This window comes from Bos mutus, chromosome 4 (genome assembly GCF_027580195.1).
Source record: "Bos mutus isolate GX-2022 chromosome 4, NWIPB_WYAK_1.1, whole genome shotgun sequence".
NCBI classification, from domain to species: domain Eukaryota; kingdom Metazoa; phylum Chordata; class Mammalia; order Artiodactyla; family Bovidae; genus Bos; species Bos mutus.
Genome location: NC_091620.1, coordinates 108349849 through 108369059, shown reverse-complemented (window position 1 = coordinate 108369059; position 19211 = coordinate 108349849). Strand labels below are relative to the sequence as shown.

Genomic DNA, 19211 nt, shown 5'->3' with positions numbered 1-19211 from the left:
GCTGCTATTCCCTCCTACAGGGGAGCTTCCCGATCCAGAGACTAAACCCGGGACTCCTGCAATGCAGGTGAATTCTTTACCGTCTGAACCACCAGGGGAGCCCATCCAAATACTACTCAGCATTTAAGGAATCCAGCAACAGGGAAAACAAAAAAGTTAGGAACAAAATACTGACTAAAACAGATAATATGGAGAACTTTTTCAAAATTTAGAGCAATTCACAGACATAGTACAACTATAAAACCAGAATAGAATGTTTATTAAAAAAAAAAAAAAACAAGCAAAGAACAACAACAAAAAAGATAGTTTGAGGTTAAAAATATAACTGCGCAAAGAGTAAATTCAATAGATGTTTGGAAAATAGCACAGATTTCTTTAGAATAAAGCAAAACAAGCCCAAAGGAAAGAAAATAATTATAAAGTAGAGGAAAAGATGGTAAGAAACATAAAGGCCAATCTGTAAAACTGAACCTTAAGAGACTTAGAAGTCCCAATTGAAAGACTGAATATCTGACGAACAAGAGGGATTCATGAAGAAAGAACAGAACAAATAGGAAAAAGTAACTTTTAAAAACAAAATAAATATGCACAGAAAGATCTCAAGGAATGCCCAGCAAATTCGACTTAAAAAAGCACCACACCCAGTCACATATTTCTGAAGAACACATCCTAGCAGCTTTCAGAGAAAAAAAAAAAGTCACTAAAAACTAATTAGAAAATCATATCAGTAGATGATTTTTTATTAGTAACATTGAATACAGAGAAAGCAATGTTTTGTGGCAAAAATTGTTCATCCTAGATTTCTACAATCAAGTCATAATCAATTGCGAGAGACAATAAAGATGTTTTCAAACAGGTGAGGATTCAGAAAAGTGTATCTCTCATACACAGTTTCTTAGGGAGTTTCTCACAAACCTACACTAGCAAAAGAAGGGTGTGAACCACTGAAGAGGAAGAGTCAGGATGCAGGAATGAGTAGCTCCAAGTCAGAGGAGCAGTGAAAAAGTCCCAGGAAGACAACGGTTCATCAATCCAAGTAAATAACCAGTTCTCAGTAAACCAAAACTTCAGAGAAACTTCAGGAAATTGGGCAATTCAATAGAAATAGATGATATGATGAAATGATTGAAAAGAAAACATTCTGGCTGTGATAAAGGCAAATAGTGTAAGAAAAATAAAAAGGCAATCATAAACTCCAGGAAAAACAAAGTCATGGTCTGAAAAAGCAGTACACTAAAATAGGTGTAATTTTTTTAAAGTGATGTAGAATAAGAAAAGAGAATCCAGATGTCTGTATTTAACAAAGAAGGACTCTCTCAGCCTCACAGGGTTTTAACATTGGACCTATACCTGAGGTTGCAAAACAGAATGCAAATATTTAACAACTTTAGCAAAGTAGCTGATGGAAGTTGTGAGGAAAAGTTAGGGAAATAAAGAATTCCTCTCTTACTAAATGTAGACTCAAGAGACACTGCCAAAAGAGAAAGAACAAAAAAAATTATGTTTAAAGATATTATTTTAAATCATCATAAAAAATAAAAATGTCCCTATCAAACCAAAGAGGAAGGAGATTAACAAGGAGTAGTACTGATGAGCTAAATCTTCATCTTTCAGAATAGGAAGTCAATAGTTATTACCTGAAGTTTAGATATTAAGAAATAGAGCATAGCATATTATCTAGATTCACAGAGGAACAACCAGAAGCACCAAACACAGAATTAAAAGAAGTTGTATCTGGGTACTGGGCACAGGGATAGTTGGGACAGGAGCCTTGCTTTTTTATCATATACTCTGCTATAGTAATCACCAAGCATGTATGTCATGATTATCAAGGGGGGAGGCACAAATTCTTTAATACTTTCTAGTAAGAGATGGTGGGCTGCCGTCTATGGGGTCGCACAGAGTTGGACACGACTGAAGCGACTTAGCAGCAGCAGCAGCAGCAGCAGCAGGAAGAGATGGTAGATGTGCCCTCCCCTGAATCTGTGGGGCTTTGAACTCACTTGTAACCAACAGAATGTGGCAGAAGTAACCCCATCTGTTCCTAAGGACACTGACTGGCTTGTGGAGCCATGCAGGGCCACAGGAGTCCAGTTACTCTGCAGCCTTGACGCTGAGAGGAAGCTCAGGATACACGGAGTGGCAGGGTGTGCATGCTTTGGTCCACAGGCCCCCTGCTCAGGTCTTAGCGTATGTCAACCAGCCTGAGTGAGCACTAGACTTGTGAATGAAGACATCCTCTCAAAATGAATCAACTCCCTAGCAGCTGTGTCATCACAGGGCATCACTCAGACATCACAGGGCAGAGATCCTACTCTCACTGTGCTGTTTCCCAGCCACCCAATCCTTGAGCCTAAGAAAAAGGTTGTCTCCAGCCCCTAAATTCTGGGGTAACTGACTACACAGCCATATTAATCAGAACAACGTCTTTAAGAGAAAACATAATTACTTTAAGTTAAAAACTACAAATAACCCCCTTGGTATCCTACTTCAGTTACAAGTCCTTGCAATGTATCTGACAGCAGCAGGCTGGGAACACCGCACGCTTTCACTCTACTCTAGTCTATTCCACACCATTCCATTCCTCCCCTTCTCCTTCCTCTTCCGCTTTTTCCTCCTTTTTCTTTTCATCATTACTATTAGCCACAACCAAGTAAGGTCAGATCCTTTGGGTGATCACAGTCAATTGATCTAAGCAGAGAAGAAAGGTGTTTGGAGCAGCAGCAATGCCAAACAGCAGTACTGGGCCAAGGTTCACGGTGAGACGGGCCTGCGATAAGCACAGCTGTAGGGGCTTACACCAGGACTTTACAGCTCACGCCAGACTCTTCAGGAAACTGATTGTCAATCCTCTCTATAAAATTTCATGACCGGGAGAATCGGAAACTATATCCTAAAATTCCCACCAAAATATCTAAATCAACTCTGCCACAAATCATATGACCATTTAAAATATCAGTTAATACTGTTTATGTAAAATTATGTTCATAACTGAATGAAAATATCAGTGGAAAAATTAGTTTAGAGGGAATATATCTTAGTGTCCAGTCTACTTGCTAATTACTAAATTATTCAATAACTCCTAACTACTGTCATAATCCAATTTACTAATATAATTATTAGACTATATAACCTTAAGAGTTTTAAATGCAACACTAATGAGTGAATAGAAAAATAACACAGCTGCTGAATTTGGTGTTAATTTACACTTTTACTGTCATAAAAACTCCTGTAAAAGAGTAATCTTTGCTCACTGCTTAGCTCTTCGGTAAGTCACTCAACAAGTATTTATGTGCCAGATACTGTTCTAGACACTGGGGATAAAAGCAGTTAACAAAAGGGGCAAAAATTCATGTCTTCATGGAGCTTATGGTCTAATGCAAAGCATACATTCTATATTAATTCATGCATTACTTCAAGACATGTGCATGATGGACAATGCAATATGGCTAAAATAAGGTGAAGGTGAAGTCACTCCATCGTGTCCAACTCTCTGCGACCCCGTGGACTGTAGCCCAGAAGGCTTCTCGGTCCATGGGATTCTCCAGGCAAGAATACTGCAGTGGTTTACCATTTCCTTCTCCAGGGGGTCTTCCCGACCCAGGGATCGAACCGGAGTCTCCTGCACTGGAGGCAGACGCTTTAACCTCTAAGCCACCAGGAAAGCCCTGGCTAAAATAAGGTACCCAAGAAAAAGGAATCAGACAACTATGCCATTTTATCATTATGGAATTAAAAAGCATGATAGCCTGAGTTTACTTATTCAACAAACACTGGTTATGGTCTTTCTAAACGTACCAGAACTTTAGGCTTCACTAGGTTTCAAAGCTTGAACTCTTAAGAAAATTCAGATTTACGTAAGCATTGCCAGATTCTGTCACTATTTTACATCTCCACCATACAGTATCTCTCACTTCTACCTCAACTTAGCTCACCTTCTGCCATGTTCTTCCCTCCTTTTAATGAGTCTGTGGTCCTTTCAGTTCATAAGGTATATCTCTTAACCATTCTCTGTTGGCCTAATGATGGTTTCACCTCTCAACTTTATCACCTAAGATGGGGAAAAAATTATACCATTTTTCATAAACAAAGATGCTACTCTTGACTCATCTCAAAAGTCCTATTTTTCTCCCATCAGGAATGGGTACCACCAAATCAACCAAGCTTTTTTATAGTTCTCCTGGAAACCAACTCTCCCGTCTAAGTCAACTTTTTGCTCTTTGCAAAACTAACTGGTGTAGTTGAGGACCCAAGAGGCACCATCAATCCTACACGCTAGCCTAATGAGCTTTTGGTTAGAGAAATTACCACTGATTAAATCTCATGGGCTTAAAGGAATTTGTAACAACTAGCAGGATGTCTCAACTTTTCATTTCATCTTAATATGTAAGAGGTATGTTATTTCAAAGGAGGGATGCTGTCCCTGTTCTTTAAGGGGACTTCCATAACTTAAATATACTTCAGTCCTGATCAGCAACAGGAGTCCTTTCCAGCCCAATCTCTAAATCTTGTCTCTGGGTTTCTTATGGCTCAACAAGAAAACATCCCGTTTTTATCCAAGGCTATTTAATAGCTCCTTTAAGTGATTCTACATGGTTGGAATGTAGACGACATCATCTAAAACTCCCAACTTGAAACCACTCAGCTAGCTTCCTGGTTTCCACCAAAAAGTTTTAAAATATATTGGTCAGAGCCAATAGCCTAACATTTAAAATGCAAAGACATATTCTGTTTTTTTTGTTCTGTTGCTGAATAGGGCTAAGAGTTAATGTTTCCAACTTTACACATTCATACCTTACCTTCTAAAAAGAAAACATTAGGAAAAATACATGTTTTACACTAATTTTTAGGAATACCTAACACAGAAATTATGAGATTACTTAACAAAGAAAGCAAAATAAAAAAGAGACTTCATTAGAGATTAGTGTCCCTGAAAGAGAACTACCTCTTTTCTGTGGATAGATCTTAATGACTTAAACACAGAGTATAAGGAACGAAATTTAAAATGTCCTAAGGTGGTCATGCCTTAAGAGGAGCCTTGGAAAATTCCAGTGTGTGCCATAAAAAGGAATAATTCTGTTTGAGATTTTGAAATAAAAAGAGAAAGAACAAATAATTCCATTCCTCCTTGAGTTAAATTGAACAGTGAACTAAAGTAGATAGCACCACGCTTCCAAAAGTTCTGACAACGTGTTCCTGGGGGCGCTGTGTCCTCAGACCTGCCGACAATAAACCCATTAAAGGACAGGATATTGGGGAAAGGTGATTCCCTGGCGGTCAGTGGTAAAGAACCTGCCTGCCAGTACAGGAGACGTAAGGGACAAGGGTTCGATCCCTGGGTCGGGAGGATCCCCTGGGGGAGGAAATGGCAAACCACTCCAGTATTTTTGCCTGGAGAATCCCATGGACAGAGGAGCCTGGCGTGCTACCACAGGGTTGCAAAGAGTCAGACACAACTGAATGACTTAGCACACAGAAAGATTTCACTTAATTCCATTCCTCCGAAGAGTTCTTCCAGCACAGAAAGCCACATTAGTGGTAAAAAGAAAAGTAAAAGAATTCAAGCAATTAAAACGTATTCAGAGTAACTTACATTCTTATATTTAAAAATGTGCAAATCATTTTCAACTTTTACTGAATGTGTGCACATTTCCTGATGTTAATGTCTTCTCTATAGTATGTAAATTAAGCCCAAGACTGTTAACCATGGGAATTACTTAAATTTTAAAACTCACTTGACTATAAACTATATATGTTGGAGTGAAAAAAATGAAAATTCCTCTTTTCAATATTTATTATTCCCGGGAAACCAAATAAGTATAACCCAATATACAGATCTGTTTTCCCTCTTTATTTGACACTCCTTTGTATTAACATTCCTGTGATGGAAATAACCCATATGATCCCTTACTTAATACCTACACCCCCTTTTCATTATTTCATTCATTTGTTCATTCATTCATTTTATTTCCACTGGATGTAGAATGTAAATGGACGTGACCCAATACACACTTTCTGCCTCAAGGAGCTCACCACTGGGGTGTGGAAAGTTAAAAGGGTCAGAAACAGTGGGAGGAGGGGAGATTGGTATTATACCTTACATAATAAGCATAATAATATACAGGGCAGACAGACATATACTAAGCACCATAAAGGAGGGCTGAGGTTGTTAAGATTCAAAGGAAGCAGAAATTTTATCCAAATGAAGGTATTAAGGACACACACAAGTCAGGAAGCACATGACTAACGGAGGAGAAACAGGGTCTGAAACACATGAAGACAGAATCTGGAGGGTGGAAAATTCTCCCAACCCTCCGACGTATAAAATTTTAAGTGAAGAAACTGGTTTTCATCAGTGTTTGCTCAAAATGGAAATTCACCCGTGTCACAGATAACTTTGATAATTCAACATATGCAATCGTGAACATTGTGCACTAATTTTTTCTTTTAGGATAAGAAAGGTGTGAAATCGAACTTATCAGAATTCCTTTGTTTGTAAGGCACAACCCAACAGCAATACTACAAACAATAAAGAGGACGGTATGTACCCTCCCCCCAAAAAACTGTGGCATTAGAGCTTGGTTCTGAAGGATGCATACACAGTATTTCAACAGGTGCCGGCAGGTGGTACAGGGAGGAGAGCGTACCCTGAGACCAGCTCCCATTAAACACAGCGGGGGCGGCAAGGAGCCCAGGGAGAGGAAATGGACTAGTCAATATTAGTGTAGGATGCAAGCAGGGAAAGCGCACAAAGAATACAAGAAAATCCCATCAAAGTTGAAGCTAGGACTAAAGATGAAAAAAACAGACAGTCACAGGGAAAATTTTAAATATCAGTAAAGTATTTGAGTGTTCTTACTAAATAGCTTGGCGTACAGATACAGTCAAAACCAATAATCTGCCAGCATGTAGCTTGAGATATCAGTCACTTCAGCATGGGGTCTCTTTGCGACCCCATGGACTGTGGCCCTCCAAGCTCCTCTGTCCATGCGATTCTCCAGGCAAGGGTACTGGAGTGGGTTGCCATGCCCTCCTCCAGGAGATCTACCAACCCAGCGATCAAACCAGTGTCTGCTGCATCTCCTGCACTGCAGGCAGATTCTTTACCACTGAGCCACCAAGGAAGTCCTACTAATGTTACATGCAACTCTAAAACGATGAAAAGTTCTCATGTGAGGGGCTTATAATTTAATTTACTCTACTTCATTCAGGACACATATTGGGCAACTAACAGTATGGACCCTGTTATTTATGGATATAAAAGATACAGCCGACCCTTGTCTTCAAGTCAGCAAACATAAAAGCATTAAACTGAAAATACTTTTCTCATTCAAGGGAATGTTCTCTGATACGCAATGCCCATCAGTCATCCTGTTCTGTTAACACTAGATATAAACCTGTTTTTGAGCCTTAGTTATCCTCAGTTTGTATCTACAACTCATGTAACTGAGGAATAAAATAACTGATTAAAAATCAGGCAATTTTTTAATGCATTTACACAACAGTTCCTACACAGGTCAAAGAGGGTTGAATCAAGTTAAATCTAAAACCCTTTTCAATGAAAAAAAACTCCTGTACTGTGATTCTAATTCTACTGAACTAAAATCCTTTAGGAAGGCTAAATAGGACTCAGTAATTAAAATGGCTACTTGAATGACAAAGTAAGTAGCTGTCCAAATTCAGGTAAACTACTAACTGTTTAATACTGATTCCATCCTAAATGGGCTTCCAGGCGACTGCTGTGTGCGCAAACATACAGATTTCTGCCACATGCTTTAAGCTGCCTTTATTTTGTGATACATAACATACAATGGATTATTATTCAGCCATAAAAAGGAACGAATCTGAGTTGGCTGCACTGAGGTGGATGAGCCTAGAGTCTGTTATACAGAGTGAACTAAGTCAGAAAGAGAAAACAAATATCATATATTAATGCATATACATGGAATCTAGGAAAAGCGTACTGATGAACCTCTTTGCAGGGCAGGAACAGAGAGGCAGATGTAGGAATGGGCTCGGGGGCACAGCGAGGTAAGGCGAGGGGGCAGTGCACTGACAGAGTAGCACTGACACGTATCATTCCCACGGGCAACACAGGCAGCTGGAGGGAAGCACCTACACGGCACAGGGAGCTCAGCTGAGAGCTCTGTGACGCCCTGAAGGGGTGGGCTGGGGGTGGGAAGAGGGCTCAAGAGGAAGGGAATACACGGATACTTACGGCTGATTCAAGCTGCTGTATGGCAGAAACTAACACAACACTGTGAAGCAATTATTGTCCGATTAAAAATAATATTAAAAAAAAAAATGTTCTTGGGATTTTTCTTGTGATCCAGTGGCTAAGACTCCAAGCTCTCAAGACAGGGGGGCCCAGGTTTGATCCCTTCTCAGGGAACTGGATCTCACATGCTGATAAATAATATGTGTGTGTGTGTGTATATATATATATATATATTTTAAAGGTGCCTTTATTTCACCTTAATGGGGAGCAGTTACGTAAGTAGTTGGTAAAACAAAATCAAGCATGGCAACACACAGGTGACACTCAGAACAACTGCCCAGCAGCTCTTACAAAACTCCTCCCTCTGACTGCTCACCCGCCGGCCCCAGTAGACCTGGCATCTATAGATCACCAATCAAATGGTAACCTTTATGTAGGCAGGCTTGTCACCAACCACCTGTGTCTATTTTCCATGCGCCTGGAAAAGGCCCCACTTCCAAACACTACCTTCTTGTACTCCCACTCCTCCTGTGCCCAGATTTCATCTCTGCTGTGTTCTAGAACACCAGGAAGCTCATGATTAATTTCCTTCCTAAGAAAACTGAGGAGGACTCCTCTGGGGGTCCAGTGGTTAAGAATTCACCTATCAATGCAAGGGACACAGGTTCGATCCCTGGTCCAGGAAGATTCCATACGCCACAGAGCAACTTAAGCCTGTGCGCCGTAACTCCTGAGTTGGTGCTCTAGAGCCCCTGAGCTGTAACTCCGGGAACCCACATGCCTAGAGCCTGGGCGCCCCAAGAGAAGCCACTGCAGTGAGAAGCCTGCATACAACAACCAGAGAGAAGTTCCCACTCGGAAACTAGAGAAAGCCTGAGCGCAGCGATCAAGATCCAGCGCAGACAAAAACAAATCAATAAACCTTAAAAAAGAAGACTGAGAAGCTTATCTGAGCCTCATGAGAACTAGAAATGGTGTGATTAGTTCAAGAAGCATGGGCAACACATATTTACTTAGGTGTCTAGAAGTTGCTATCCTACCTAATTTTCAAGTATTATAGTGTTTATTTCACTAACTGGGAATTAGATGCCAGGGCCACATTATGAAATAGTTCATAAGCATTTAGATTTTTTTTAACTGTTCTTTGTCTCAAATGAATTTAGTATTATTACTTACTTAACTACATTATTTACCTCTATTTTTACTTAACTATAGCTATTTAAATGATCATAGTTATTACCCAATTTCCTTAAAAGCAGAATGTAATGGATAATCACACTTTTTTACAGATTTACTTCAGTAAGGCATACTGCAAGAATTCAGGAATTTCCCGAGTTGATATGTCATTTATTCCTGGCAAACCATCACCTTTGTCTACATATAGTTCATTTTTTTCCAAACTAGAAATGTACTCACTGGAGTTAACTCTTCCTTCAAACGAAAGAAATTATTTTAAAATTGCTACTGAGATTTTAGAGTACGTCAACAAATTTCAAATGGCATGACAGGCAAGATGCTTACCTCTGGACTTTAGTTTATCTATAGTACCAAAGGGCTGAAAGGCCTCCAAAGTGTCTTCCAATCCTACTATTAATGAGTTTCCCATCACACAGAGTATTGGATGTTTTATTCTTAAAAAGCATTCTTAGGAAATCATTAATAGTGAGACATGATTTTTTTTTTTAAGATAATTTATTTTTTTTTAATTTTATTTTTAATTGGGAGGATAATTGCTTTACAAGTTATGTTGGTTTCTGCCATACAACAATGTGAATCAGCTATTAAGTATATATATGTGTGTGTGTGTGTATATACACCCTTCTCTTGAGCCTTCTTCCCAACCCTCATCCCTCTCAGTCGTCACAGATGGCCAGGTCGTGCTCCCTGTGTTATATAGCAACTTCCCACCAGCTATCTGTTTTACACGGGGTAATATATATGTTTCAATGCTACTCTCTCCTCCCTAAAGGTAATTTACTTTTAATAAGGAGTCTGTTTTCACAGATATCCACTTACCTTTGTTCTAAACATAGGAAAATACCCTAAAAGATACTCAAGTTTAAACAAGTCTTCCTCTTAAGAGCTACTTCCTCACTGATAGAGAAATTCTAATAGTTCCATAGTGATAACAGTTGTGTGAAAAGGATACAGCGCAATCCATGGCAACAATTCAGCACTACCAAGTTCTTCTGCGGCAACAAGGAATCGAAGAACATCACTATGAAAATGTGTATTTACTAAAGTTCAATAACTTGGGAACTTCTCAAGGAGCTCTCAGAGAATGAAAGACAAAGCCTACTTTTCACATAAAAACACATTTTAAATTCGTGCTTCTCCTGCCTTCCCTGAAACAAGTCCTAATAAATATATTATTCACCCACAAAATAACAGTTTATTCAGAAGGATTCCCATAAACTAACCCACCAGAGGATTCATGTTTATGCAGCAACCAATCATGTATCTTTCTACTCTGTTAATAGGTTTTCCCAGAGAAATCACATTTTTACTCTTTTTATGATATTACTGAGATCATTAAAAAGAGGAAATGGGAAAACTCTCCTTGAATAATAATCGGTGAGCTATATGCATTTTTCCTGGTTTTCTTAAAGCAGTGATTAAATTTGTTAATAGTGATAATTTAACATATTCAGACATCACCAGTTTATTCACTGAAATACTGAGAGTTTTAGATTCCTGAACTAGTACTTGAACTTGAATTACTTCTCCTGCTACCCTAACAAATTTCATCCCCGGAGACAACACTGATAACACTAACCAGTATCTCTGTAATGACATGATATTCATGTCTCCAGGTTACGGTGACCATACTATTCCTTCAAAACCAGGGAGAATTATTATTTAAAATCCCCTTGGTTTTTAAACAGTAAGTCCTTCCTAAATCCTTGTTGAGTAAGTGGAGCTCAGATGTTCATATCTATCAATTGCACACCAATGTTGTCTTATACAGATCTCTGTGTATGTCCCTAAAGTGAAATTTAATCCCGCCAAAGCATTTGATTCTGATTAGTGTTTCAGTTATCTAATTATTCAATCAGCAAATTCACAGTAACCAAATTATCACAAATATTAGCTGCTCTAAAAAAAAAAAAAAAAGGTTAGGTGAGATATAGCAAAAAGTCAATGGAAATAAAGAGAAATGAATTATTAAAAAGATCTAAGAATTGTTCATCCTATGACAAGGTTAAGTTCTGTAAATGTAGAGACTTTTTCAACTTGTTCACTGATGTATCCCCAGCTTCTAATAGTGTCTGGCAAATACTGGGCCCTTGATAAATATTTGGTGAATGGATAGATTGCTGATAAAACATGTTATTTTATCCATTCTGCATACTTAGTTCAGAAGGTAAAACGGGATTCATTTGTGGAGTGCAGAAGCTCTAATATAGGTTCATACTGAAGTCTGATTCTGGCGAAGGCTCCCAGATTTGGAATTACTAACTGTAAAATACAAATAAATTTATATCCCAGACACTGACTGGCTGATCAAGCCTGGGCCGGGGATACATCAAGCCACAGGTAAGCAAGAATTTCAAGTCATTATCCCTGCGCATGCCGGCAGTCCCAGAGCCAGCAACAAGGCAGCTTTTCAGGCAAATCCATCAAATATCTCAAACTTTTGAAAAACTAATGTGTTTATTATGCGTCTTCAAGCTTTGAGGCTTAACTATCTGTGGGAAGGGCCTATAATTATGATCAATTACTTGTGACTTGAAGGCATTTATACAGGCACCTATCTGCCCTTTTAAGAAACCTTTAAAGAACCAGCCACAGGACTGTAAAATGGATCCTCTGGGGCAACAATAAATCACAAGTTTGGGGGCCCAATTCTGACAACTCTCCCTTAGAAGGAAAGAATTTGTCACCTGTCCTTGATTTCCTAATCCTGCCTGAACAATTATCGCCATCATCTAAAATGTGAATTCCTAGTCAAGCTCAGCAAGTCATGGGGACCAGTAATTGCCCCAGGCAGAAGCAGAAGGGAAGAAACAGGAAGGAAACAAATGGAATGGAGATCTGCAGCTCGTGAGGATGACATCATCGATGATTTTCTCAAGTGTCATTGAACTTCATGGCATATGACTGATGGTTTTTTTCTGACAAACTATAGGCTCATTATATTCCGAGTAGCTTAATGGTTCCGGAGCTTGTAACGTCTAGGCTTGAGTATGATTCGTCCCTACAGGAAAGGACAGGTGAGCTAATGCCTTACTGGGAACTTCTACCAAGGCAAGCCCCCTGTCCATCCCTCCCCACCCCCCCACCCACACCGTCAATCTTCTTGAACACAAATAATACTTGGACATCTGAAGCGCTCTTAAATTTACAAACTGTTCATATATACACTATCTCAGTTTCTCCTCACGATTCTTAAGAGGTAGATGTCATCTTTACCACTTAACATGTGAAATAGTTTTAGAAAATGATGCCTTTGTCTTCCAACATATCAGTACAATTTCGACTTATCAATGCAATCTCCTAAAATTTCTCAGTACAGAATCCAAGACATGTGGCTTGGTTAGAAATGTGTAAAGACACACCAAGCTCAAGAAGATAAATCAAGAGAATAAGTTGGATTTGCCGGCACAAGGGCAAAAACAACTTCCCTCTGTTATGAGAGTAAACTGTGCTTTAGGGAAAGGACAGTGTTACACAGGGGTGCCTCCGGAATACCTCGACGATTGGAAGGCCATGATTTTATTCATATACATGATAATCATCCTTAACTGGACACTATCCATAGGTAACAGACAAAATAAAACAAGAATTTTGGACTTAAATTCTAGCGGTGGAATTCACCCTTTGGGAAGTGACTGGGTGGTTCCGCTAGGAAGATAACTAAGTTACAGGGGACAAATGTACCCTTCGCTTTCCTCTCCAGTATCACAAAGACGACCCAAAAGGGTTTCTGTTGTTTTCTCAACAACAACAAAAAAATACACAGGTTATAAAAACCTACTGCTTTTATATACAATCTCATCTTCCTAAATCACTGATTCTTTCAGTCCCTCTCTTCACTATTGGCTGAAACAGAGGTATATTGGGATCCAAGCTTTACAGCCATTTATTACCTTGTTTGTGTAGTTACGATTCTTTGCTGCCTTCTAGCCTGAGTCCTAACTGTGGCAGGAACAAAGTACCATACAAGTCATCCGGCCTGGGATGAGAGGAGACAAGTCGAAACCTCCCAGGAAGACTCTGTAGACACATGGGCTTCCTGAGTCTATAGAGGGCTTGGTATTTCAAAGGTCAGTCTTGGGTCTCTCCACTTTGGTGACTAATGTTAAATTGTTTGACTTTTCACAAAAATATTTAGCTATGCTTATTTACATAATCTCGTCCACAGCACACATACAGTAGTAGATATATATCTGTTGAAAAGAGCCCCTCGACGGATAAGGAGACAGGAAGAAGACCTCAAGACCTCCTTTTTCCAACTTATTATCTTAGACGTTGGTTGAGAAAGGTAAAATCACACCCTAATTTGTAGAAGTTTCCGGGCATTCCTTTTCAGCTTAAAACTATGCACCTCTGTTTAAAAAAGAAAAGGATGACACACCACACAATGTCAAACACACAATGGGGAAATTCCAGGATCACTAAGAAAACACCATTATCCAAAGTCACACACACTTTGGTTTAATACTGGTTCCCACACAAGAAACGCGGTAAAAACTGCTGCCTCCCCACCCGGCAGCACAGCCCACCCAGGAAAATCCTGGGCAGGACGTTTAGAATCTAAATATTTCATAACCTGGACTGACTGACTGGAGAAGAAGCCTAAGGACTATGCTCTCTTAGACACACAAAATAATACAAACAGGTAACATATTTGGAAGACATTTTTAAAAGGACACAAACTGGGCGTTGGCACTGAAGTCCTTCATCAGGCATCCTTATCAATATGCAATGTTAGCGAAAAGAAACTGTAGGTGTAATTGACAAAATTATTCTCAAGTGTTTCTGCACTTTCAAACCTCATTTATACTAGGCTATGGCAGAAGACTTTTCTTCCTACTAATTACCACCATACCCTGTTACCTCTCATTCATTCTCTCAAAAACTCCCCTAATGGCCAAGGAAACTACACGGGTGGGCTGGGGGGGGGGGGGGCGCCCGTCTCAGGTTGCCTTGTTCTAGCCCCTAAAAGACATCCATCTTTCAGGACCTCTTTCAGGACGAACCGGAGAAAAACACTTAGAACTGGCACAGCAGCGAGGAAGGCTGCGCAGGTCATATTTTCTGACTGGTCTTTTTGCTCGCTGTCTGGCAAGATCACCAGCTCTGGCTCGTGGCTCTGTCGACAAAACTCACTCTCACTCAGTAAGGTCGACGGATGGCGCCATGCCTCCCCCGCCGTCCCCCCACCCTCCCGCACGCGCAGGATCTTCGTGGGGCCGGGGATCCCAGCCCCTCCCCCAGCGCACGGCCCCCGACGGCACGGGCGCCGATCCACCGCTCACCTGACCACGTTGGGGTGCTCGAAGGTCTCCAGGTGCCTCAGCACCGCCACCTCGCGGATGGTGGAGAGCGGCATGCCCTCCTCGCCAGTCTGCACTCGCACGCGCTTCAGCGCCACGAAACGGCCTCCGTTCTTCAGGTCCCGGGCCTTGAACACCTTCCCGTAGGCGCCCTCCCCGATCTCCGCCACGCACTCATACTGCTGGTCGGCACGGCTCAGGCCGTCCTTCTCCATGCCGCCCGGCGCGGTGCCGCTGGGGCGGGCGGGGGGCGCCCTCGGCTCGCTGGTGGCCGCCGCTCGCCTCCTCCCGGACTCCCCGGCTGGCTCCCTCGGGCCCCGGAGTTCGGTCTCGCTTTCTCTCTCACCCCCCGCCGACTACCGCGCCCGGGCGCTCGGACTCTCGCGGCCGCCGGGGCTGGATGGAGCGACCTCCCCGCGGGCGGGCGCAACCCTGGTGCCGCCGCTGCGAAACTCCGCCTGCTGAGTCGCCGAGGAGCGAGCCGATCCCTCCTCTTCCCTCCCCGAAGCGCAGTCCTCTGCAGACACCGAGGCGATTACATAGTCTCAGTCTCAGCCCGGGCGCGTCTCAGTCCACGGTCATTCCACCTAAAAGAGGAGACGGGAGGACAAGAAAAAAGTGTAATTAGACATCCCAGGCGCATTCTCCGGGGTTCCTACAGGGACCCCTCCTCCTCCTTTACGCAGCCCCCATCGCTACCCTCTGCGAGCTCCTGCCCTCTCCCAGGCCGCTTAATCCTTCCTGGTTCCTCCGAGAAAAACGAAGTTACTTTTCTTTCCCTGCAGAGCTGGAGCCGTCTTCGCGCGGAGAGGTTGCAGGGGCCCCTCTGGGATGAGCGCAGGGCGCGGGACGCAGTGGAACGAGAGGGGGCGTGCCAAGCAGCCCAGAGTGTGCCGGGAGCGCGGGGGAGGGGAGGCGCCGGGCACGTCAATGTCACGGCTTAATATTTCCCTGTATCATTGTGTTGCGCTGCTACCCTCCCTGCCTACCGGGCCTGGACGTCAGGGGACAGGGGCTCCATGGGTGCCGTGGGGGCGTTCTGGGGTCTTGCGCAGCCTGGTGTGGAGAGACCTCGGGTCCGCCCGAGTGCGGCCGTAGAATGTGGGTGGGGGCTCCCAGGACCTTTGTAACCCGATGCTGGGAGTGTGCGAGAAGGGGTGGTCAGACATCTGCTCGGAAATTGCTTCCTTTCTTTCTACTTTCAGTTTTTCTACGAGGAGACATTTAAAAACGACACACAAATGGTCTTTTTAAGGTAAAAGAGTCTGGGTTGGAAACGGAATCCTTCCTCTGACTTGGGAAGACCTCCCTGGTGGAAACCCATCAGATCCGAGAGGGCGGGAGCTCCCGCTACTCGGGAGTGGGTGAGAGATGCCTCCCCCCGCGGTGTGGCGGCGGGGGCGGGAGGGGGCGGGTGAAGTCGCCTACCGAACCCTAAGAATGGGATAAAGAGGTGCTCGCCGCACTTCAGCTTGTCGTCTCCTTGGAGAACAACTTCAGAAGCAAGGCGGCATAATCGTGACTCGCCTTTAATTTTTCAACCGATTGCAACCTGAGCAAAACTCAGCCTCCCCTTAAAAAGGGTAAGGGTGGGGGGAGTAAAAGCTGAGCCTCCAGGGGAAAGCGAAAAGGGGTTGCGCCCCCGCGGCCAGGACTCGCGAACCTTTCCCCACTACCCGGGTTGTTCCCTAAGTAGGCAGCAGAGGTGGTTGCTCCACTCCCCTTTCAGCTTAAGGTCGGGTCCGAATAGCAGTCAGTGACCCCCGGAGCCCACCCCCAACACACACAACAAAACAGGGAAGGGGGGGTCGCACTCTTCTTTCCCATTCAAACTGCAATCCAGGACCCAGGGGACCTCCGCTCCACCAACGCTGTGGCCTCCGCCGGACATTCACCGCTCCGACTGCGTGTCCGAAATTCCCGGAGCTCCTCGGAATTACCTGCCCCGCAACCTCTGGCTCTCTCGCCTTCCGCCAGGAATTAAAGATACAGACTGCGCGACCCCAGCGGTCTGCGGGCGGAGGGGACCGCGGAGAGCACCGGGCCCCTCACATTCTCTCCATTCAAAATTCTCCTTAAAAGGTGAAGGCTAGTCCTGGGGGCGGGGGGAGGGCGAGGAACGAGCCCCCCGAGCCGAGGAACCAGCGGTCGGAGCCAGGCCGAGGGCCACACAGGTAGCGGAGGAGCCGCGGCGAGCCGCGCCGCCCGCCCCCTCCCGCGGGCCCCCTCCCCGCCCCAGTCCTGCCCGCCGCCCGGCGGCGAAGGAAGCGGCGGGGACGTCCCACCCCCGCAGGGAGCTGCGCCCGCCGCCCCCGCTGGGCCCCGCACCGCCCGCCCCGGCTCTCCCCGCCTTGCTCCCCGGACTGTCGGCTCCGGCGGAGAGAAACGGGAGCAGCCGTGCCTCCCCCCTGTCCCCCGCCCTGTCCACTTTTTTTGTTGTTGTTGTTGCTTTCCCACGCTGGCTGAATGTGACTTGACCCCATTTCAAAAAAGTTTGACAGAGTGCTTCAACATTTCCGCATTCCTCCGCGACTACAAAGGCTGCAGCCGCCTCCTTCTGCTTTCTGTCTCTGCTCTCTGTCTTCACACTCAATGAAATCCTTCATGTGCCTCTCCCGAAGCCTGCCAAGCACCGCAAGGGTCGCCACCACCGCGGCGACCTGAGGCCGCCCCGGGGACCACGACTCCCGCGTGTACACACACGCAGATGCGCCCACGTGCACACTGACGGATGCGGGGCTCGGGCCCGGAGGTGTTCACCCATGGGGCGTGCGTTTTAACGATATTTTAAATTAGGAAAGTAAACTAGGAAACTAAAGCAAGCGTCCATCCTTGCGGGGGGACTCCCAGCCTGGGCACTGGCCGCCGGCGTGCACTCCTCTCTTAAGTGCAGAACACGCCCGTGGGGGCTGCCAGCAAAAAGTCTGCGTTAACATTTATCTCGCGGTGGGGAAGGTGGAGCTCACACCCACACCTCGGCGAGATGGAGGGGGAGCTTTCGTGGGGAAATAAATACAAGGTACCGAAACACATTCTCTCCCGCGTGAGGTCCCCCAAAGCAGTGCATTTTAAACCCTGAATGTAAATTGCTCGGTGAGTTTCCCAGTGGAGCCTAAGTTCCGTTTGAAAGACTGGAGAAGAAGTGTTTGTGTGGGTGTTTGTGCGCAAGACTGTGTGCGAGCAGGCACAGGAGCTCGGCGTTGGGGGGAGTCCCTCGTGTGGGATGTTCCCCTCTAGTCAGATTAGGAGAAACTCCTGTAGCTCCCCCGAAACTGGCCCCTGTAACCACCCCTCCTGGATCGTAAGGGGTTAACCACAGCCGATTCCGAGAACCTACCGCCCCCCACCCGCCCCAGTCACCCCCACCCACCCTCCCCTCCGACCCGGGCCAAGCCCCCAAGTCTTCCCCAAGGACCACCCCCCCACCCCGCACCCTGCCGCCCACCCATCAGCGCGCACAGCGCCTCACCTGAGGGGCCCGGCCGCGGCGGGCCTCGCGAGGGGGCTGCGGGGACCGGTCGACCTTCGCACGTGTCCGCCGCGGCGCGGAGCAGGTAAACCGGCTCGAGGAAGGAGTTAGCGGCGCTCGCTCGGGCGAGGGGGTGGGCACTGCAGCGGAGGGCGGAGGGACGGCGGAGGGCGCCGCCCGCGCGGCGCGCTGGGGGCGGACGGAGGCCGCGGGGCTCCGGCCGGGGCTCGGGGCCCGAGCCGGGGAGGCGGCGGGGGCGGGGTGGGGGGCCCTGGAGGCCGACGGCCCGCGACCCTCCCGGCGGCCGGGTGGGGGGCTCGCCGCTCAGTGGCCAGCGAGTGTGCAAATTAAAGCCTTCCGGAGAGAGGGGAGGCGGCCGAGCCCCGGCTGTGCTCTGAGCCTCCGGCTCTCCGGCTCTCCGCTCCGAGTGGGGGGCGAGAAAGAGGGGGGAGCTAAATGAAAATTTCCGGCTTTCGCTGCAACTGGAGTGGGGCGACTAAAATAGGAGGCGTGAGAGGGAGAGTGGGATGTGTGGTCGGCAGTCGGCTGAGTTACCAAACCCAGGGTCGCCCAGAGTTGGGGTTTTTGACAGAGTGAGGCGGGCGGGGGGTTTCAGCAGTCACTGATGTAGACGGATGGGGAAAACACAAAACGACCAATAATAATCATGAGGGGCCGGTGGGGATGGTAAATACTAACACTTTCCAAGAAACTGAAAAATCAGACCAAAAAAATAACTTTATTAAAAAAAATTGGCAGGACGCCTTGCAGAAAAGAAAATACTAATCTGTCCAAGCACTTTTCACTTTCAGCATGAGCTACATTTGTTTTGTTTTCCTTCGCTTCCTTTCGGCCTCACAAAGCCCTATCTTTTCCTTCTGGACAGAGGATATGATTTGGAAATTGTCTGGCACTCTTGTGGTTAACGATCTACTTGAAGGGGCTGGCCGGTTCACAGTTATTAAGTGATTAGTAACTGCTGAGGGTTCACTAAGGTATTTCTGTGGAGGTAAAAAGCCTAAAA

At 45.2% G+C, this 19211-nt stretch overlaps 1 protein-coding gene across 4 annotated transcripts in view; it reads right to left on the bottom strand.

Moving 5' to 3' along the window:
• Positions 1-18337, bottom strand: part of CDK6 (cyclin dependent kinase 6) — a 262457-nt gene extending 244120 nt beyond the window's left edge. The window contains exons 1-2 of one of the 4 annotated variants that reach the window (XM_070369850.1): positions 18188-18337; positions 14701-15305 (exon numbers count right to left, since the gene is read on the bottom strand). In XM_070369850.1, coding sequence (XP_070225951.1) covers positions 14701-14933 — 233 coding nt within the window. In that variant the 5' untranslated portion in view covers positions 14934-15305; positions 18188-18337. Of the gene's footprint in view, positions 1-14700; positions 15306-15417; positions 15584-15707; positions 15727-18187 lie in introns of those variants that run through there. The other 3 variants (XM_070369852.1, XM_070369851.1, XM_070369849.1) reach the window with 3 other exon arrangements.
• Positions 18338-19211: the final 874 nt, after the last annotated feature.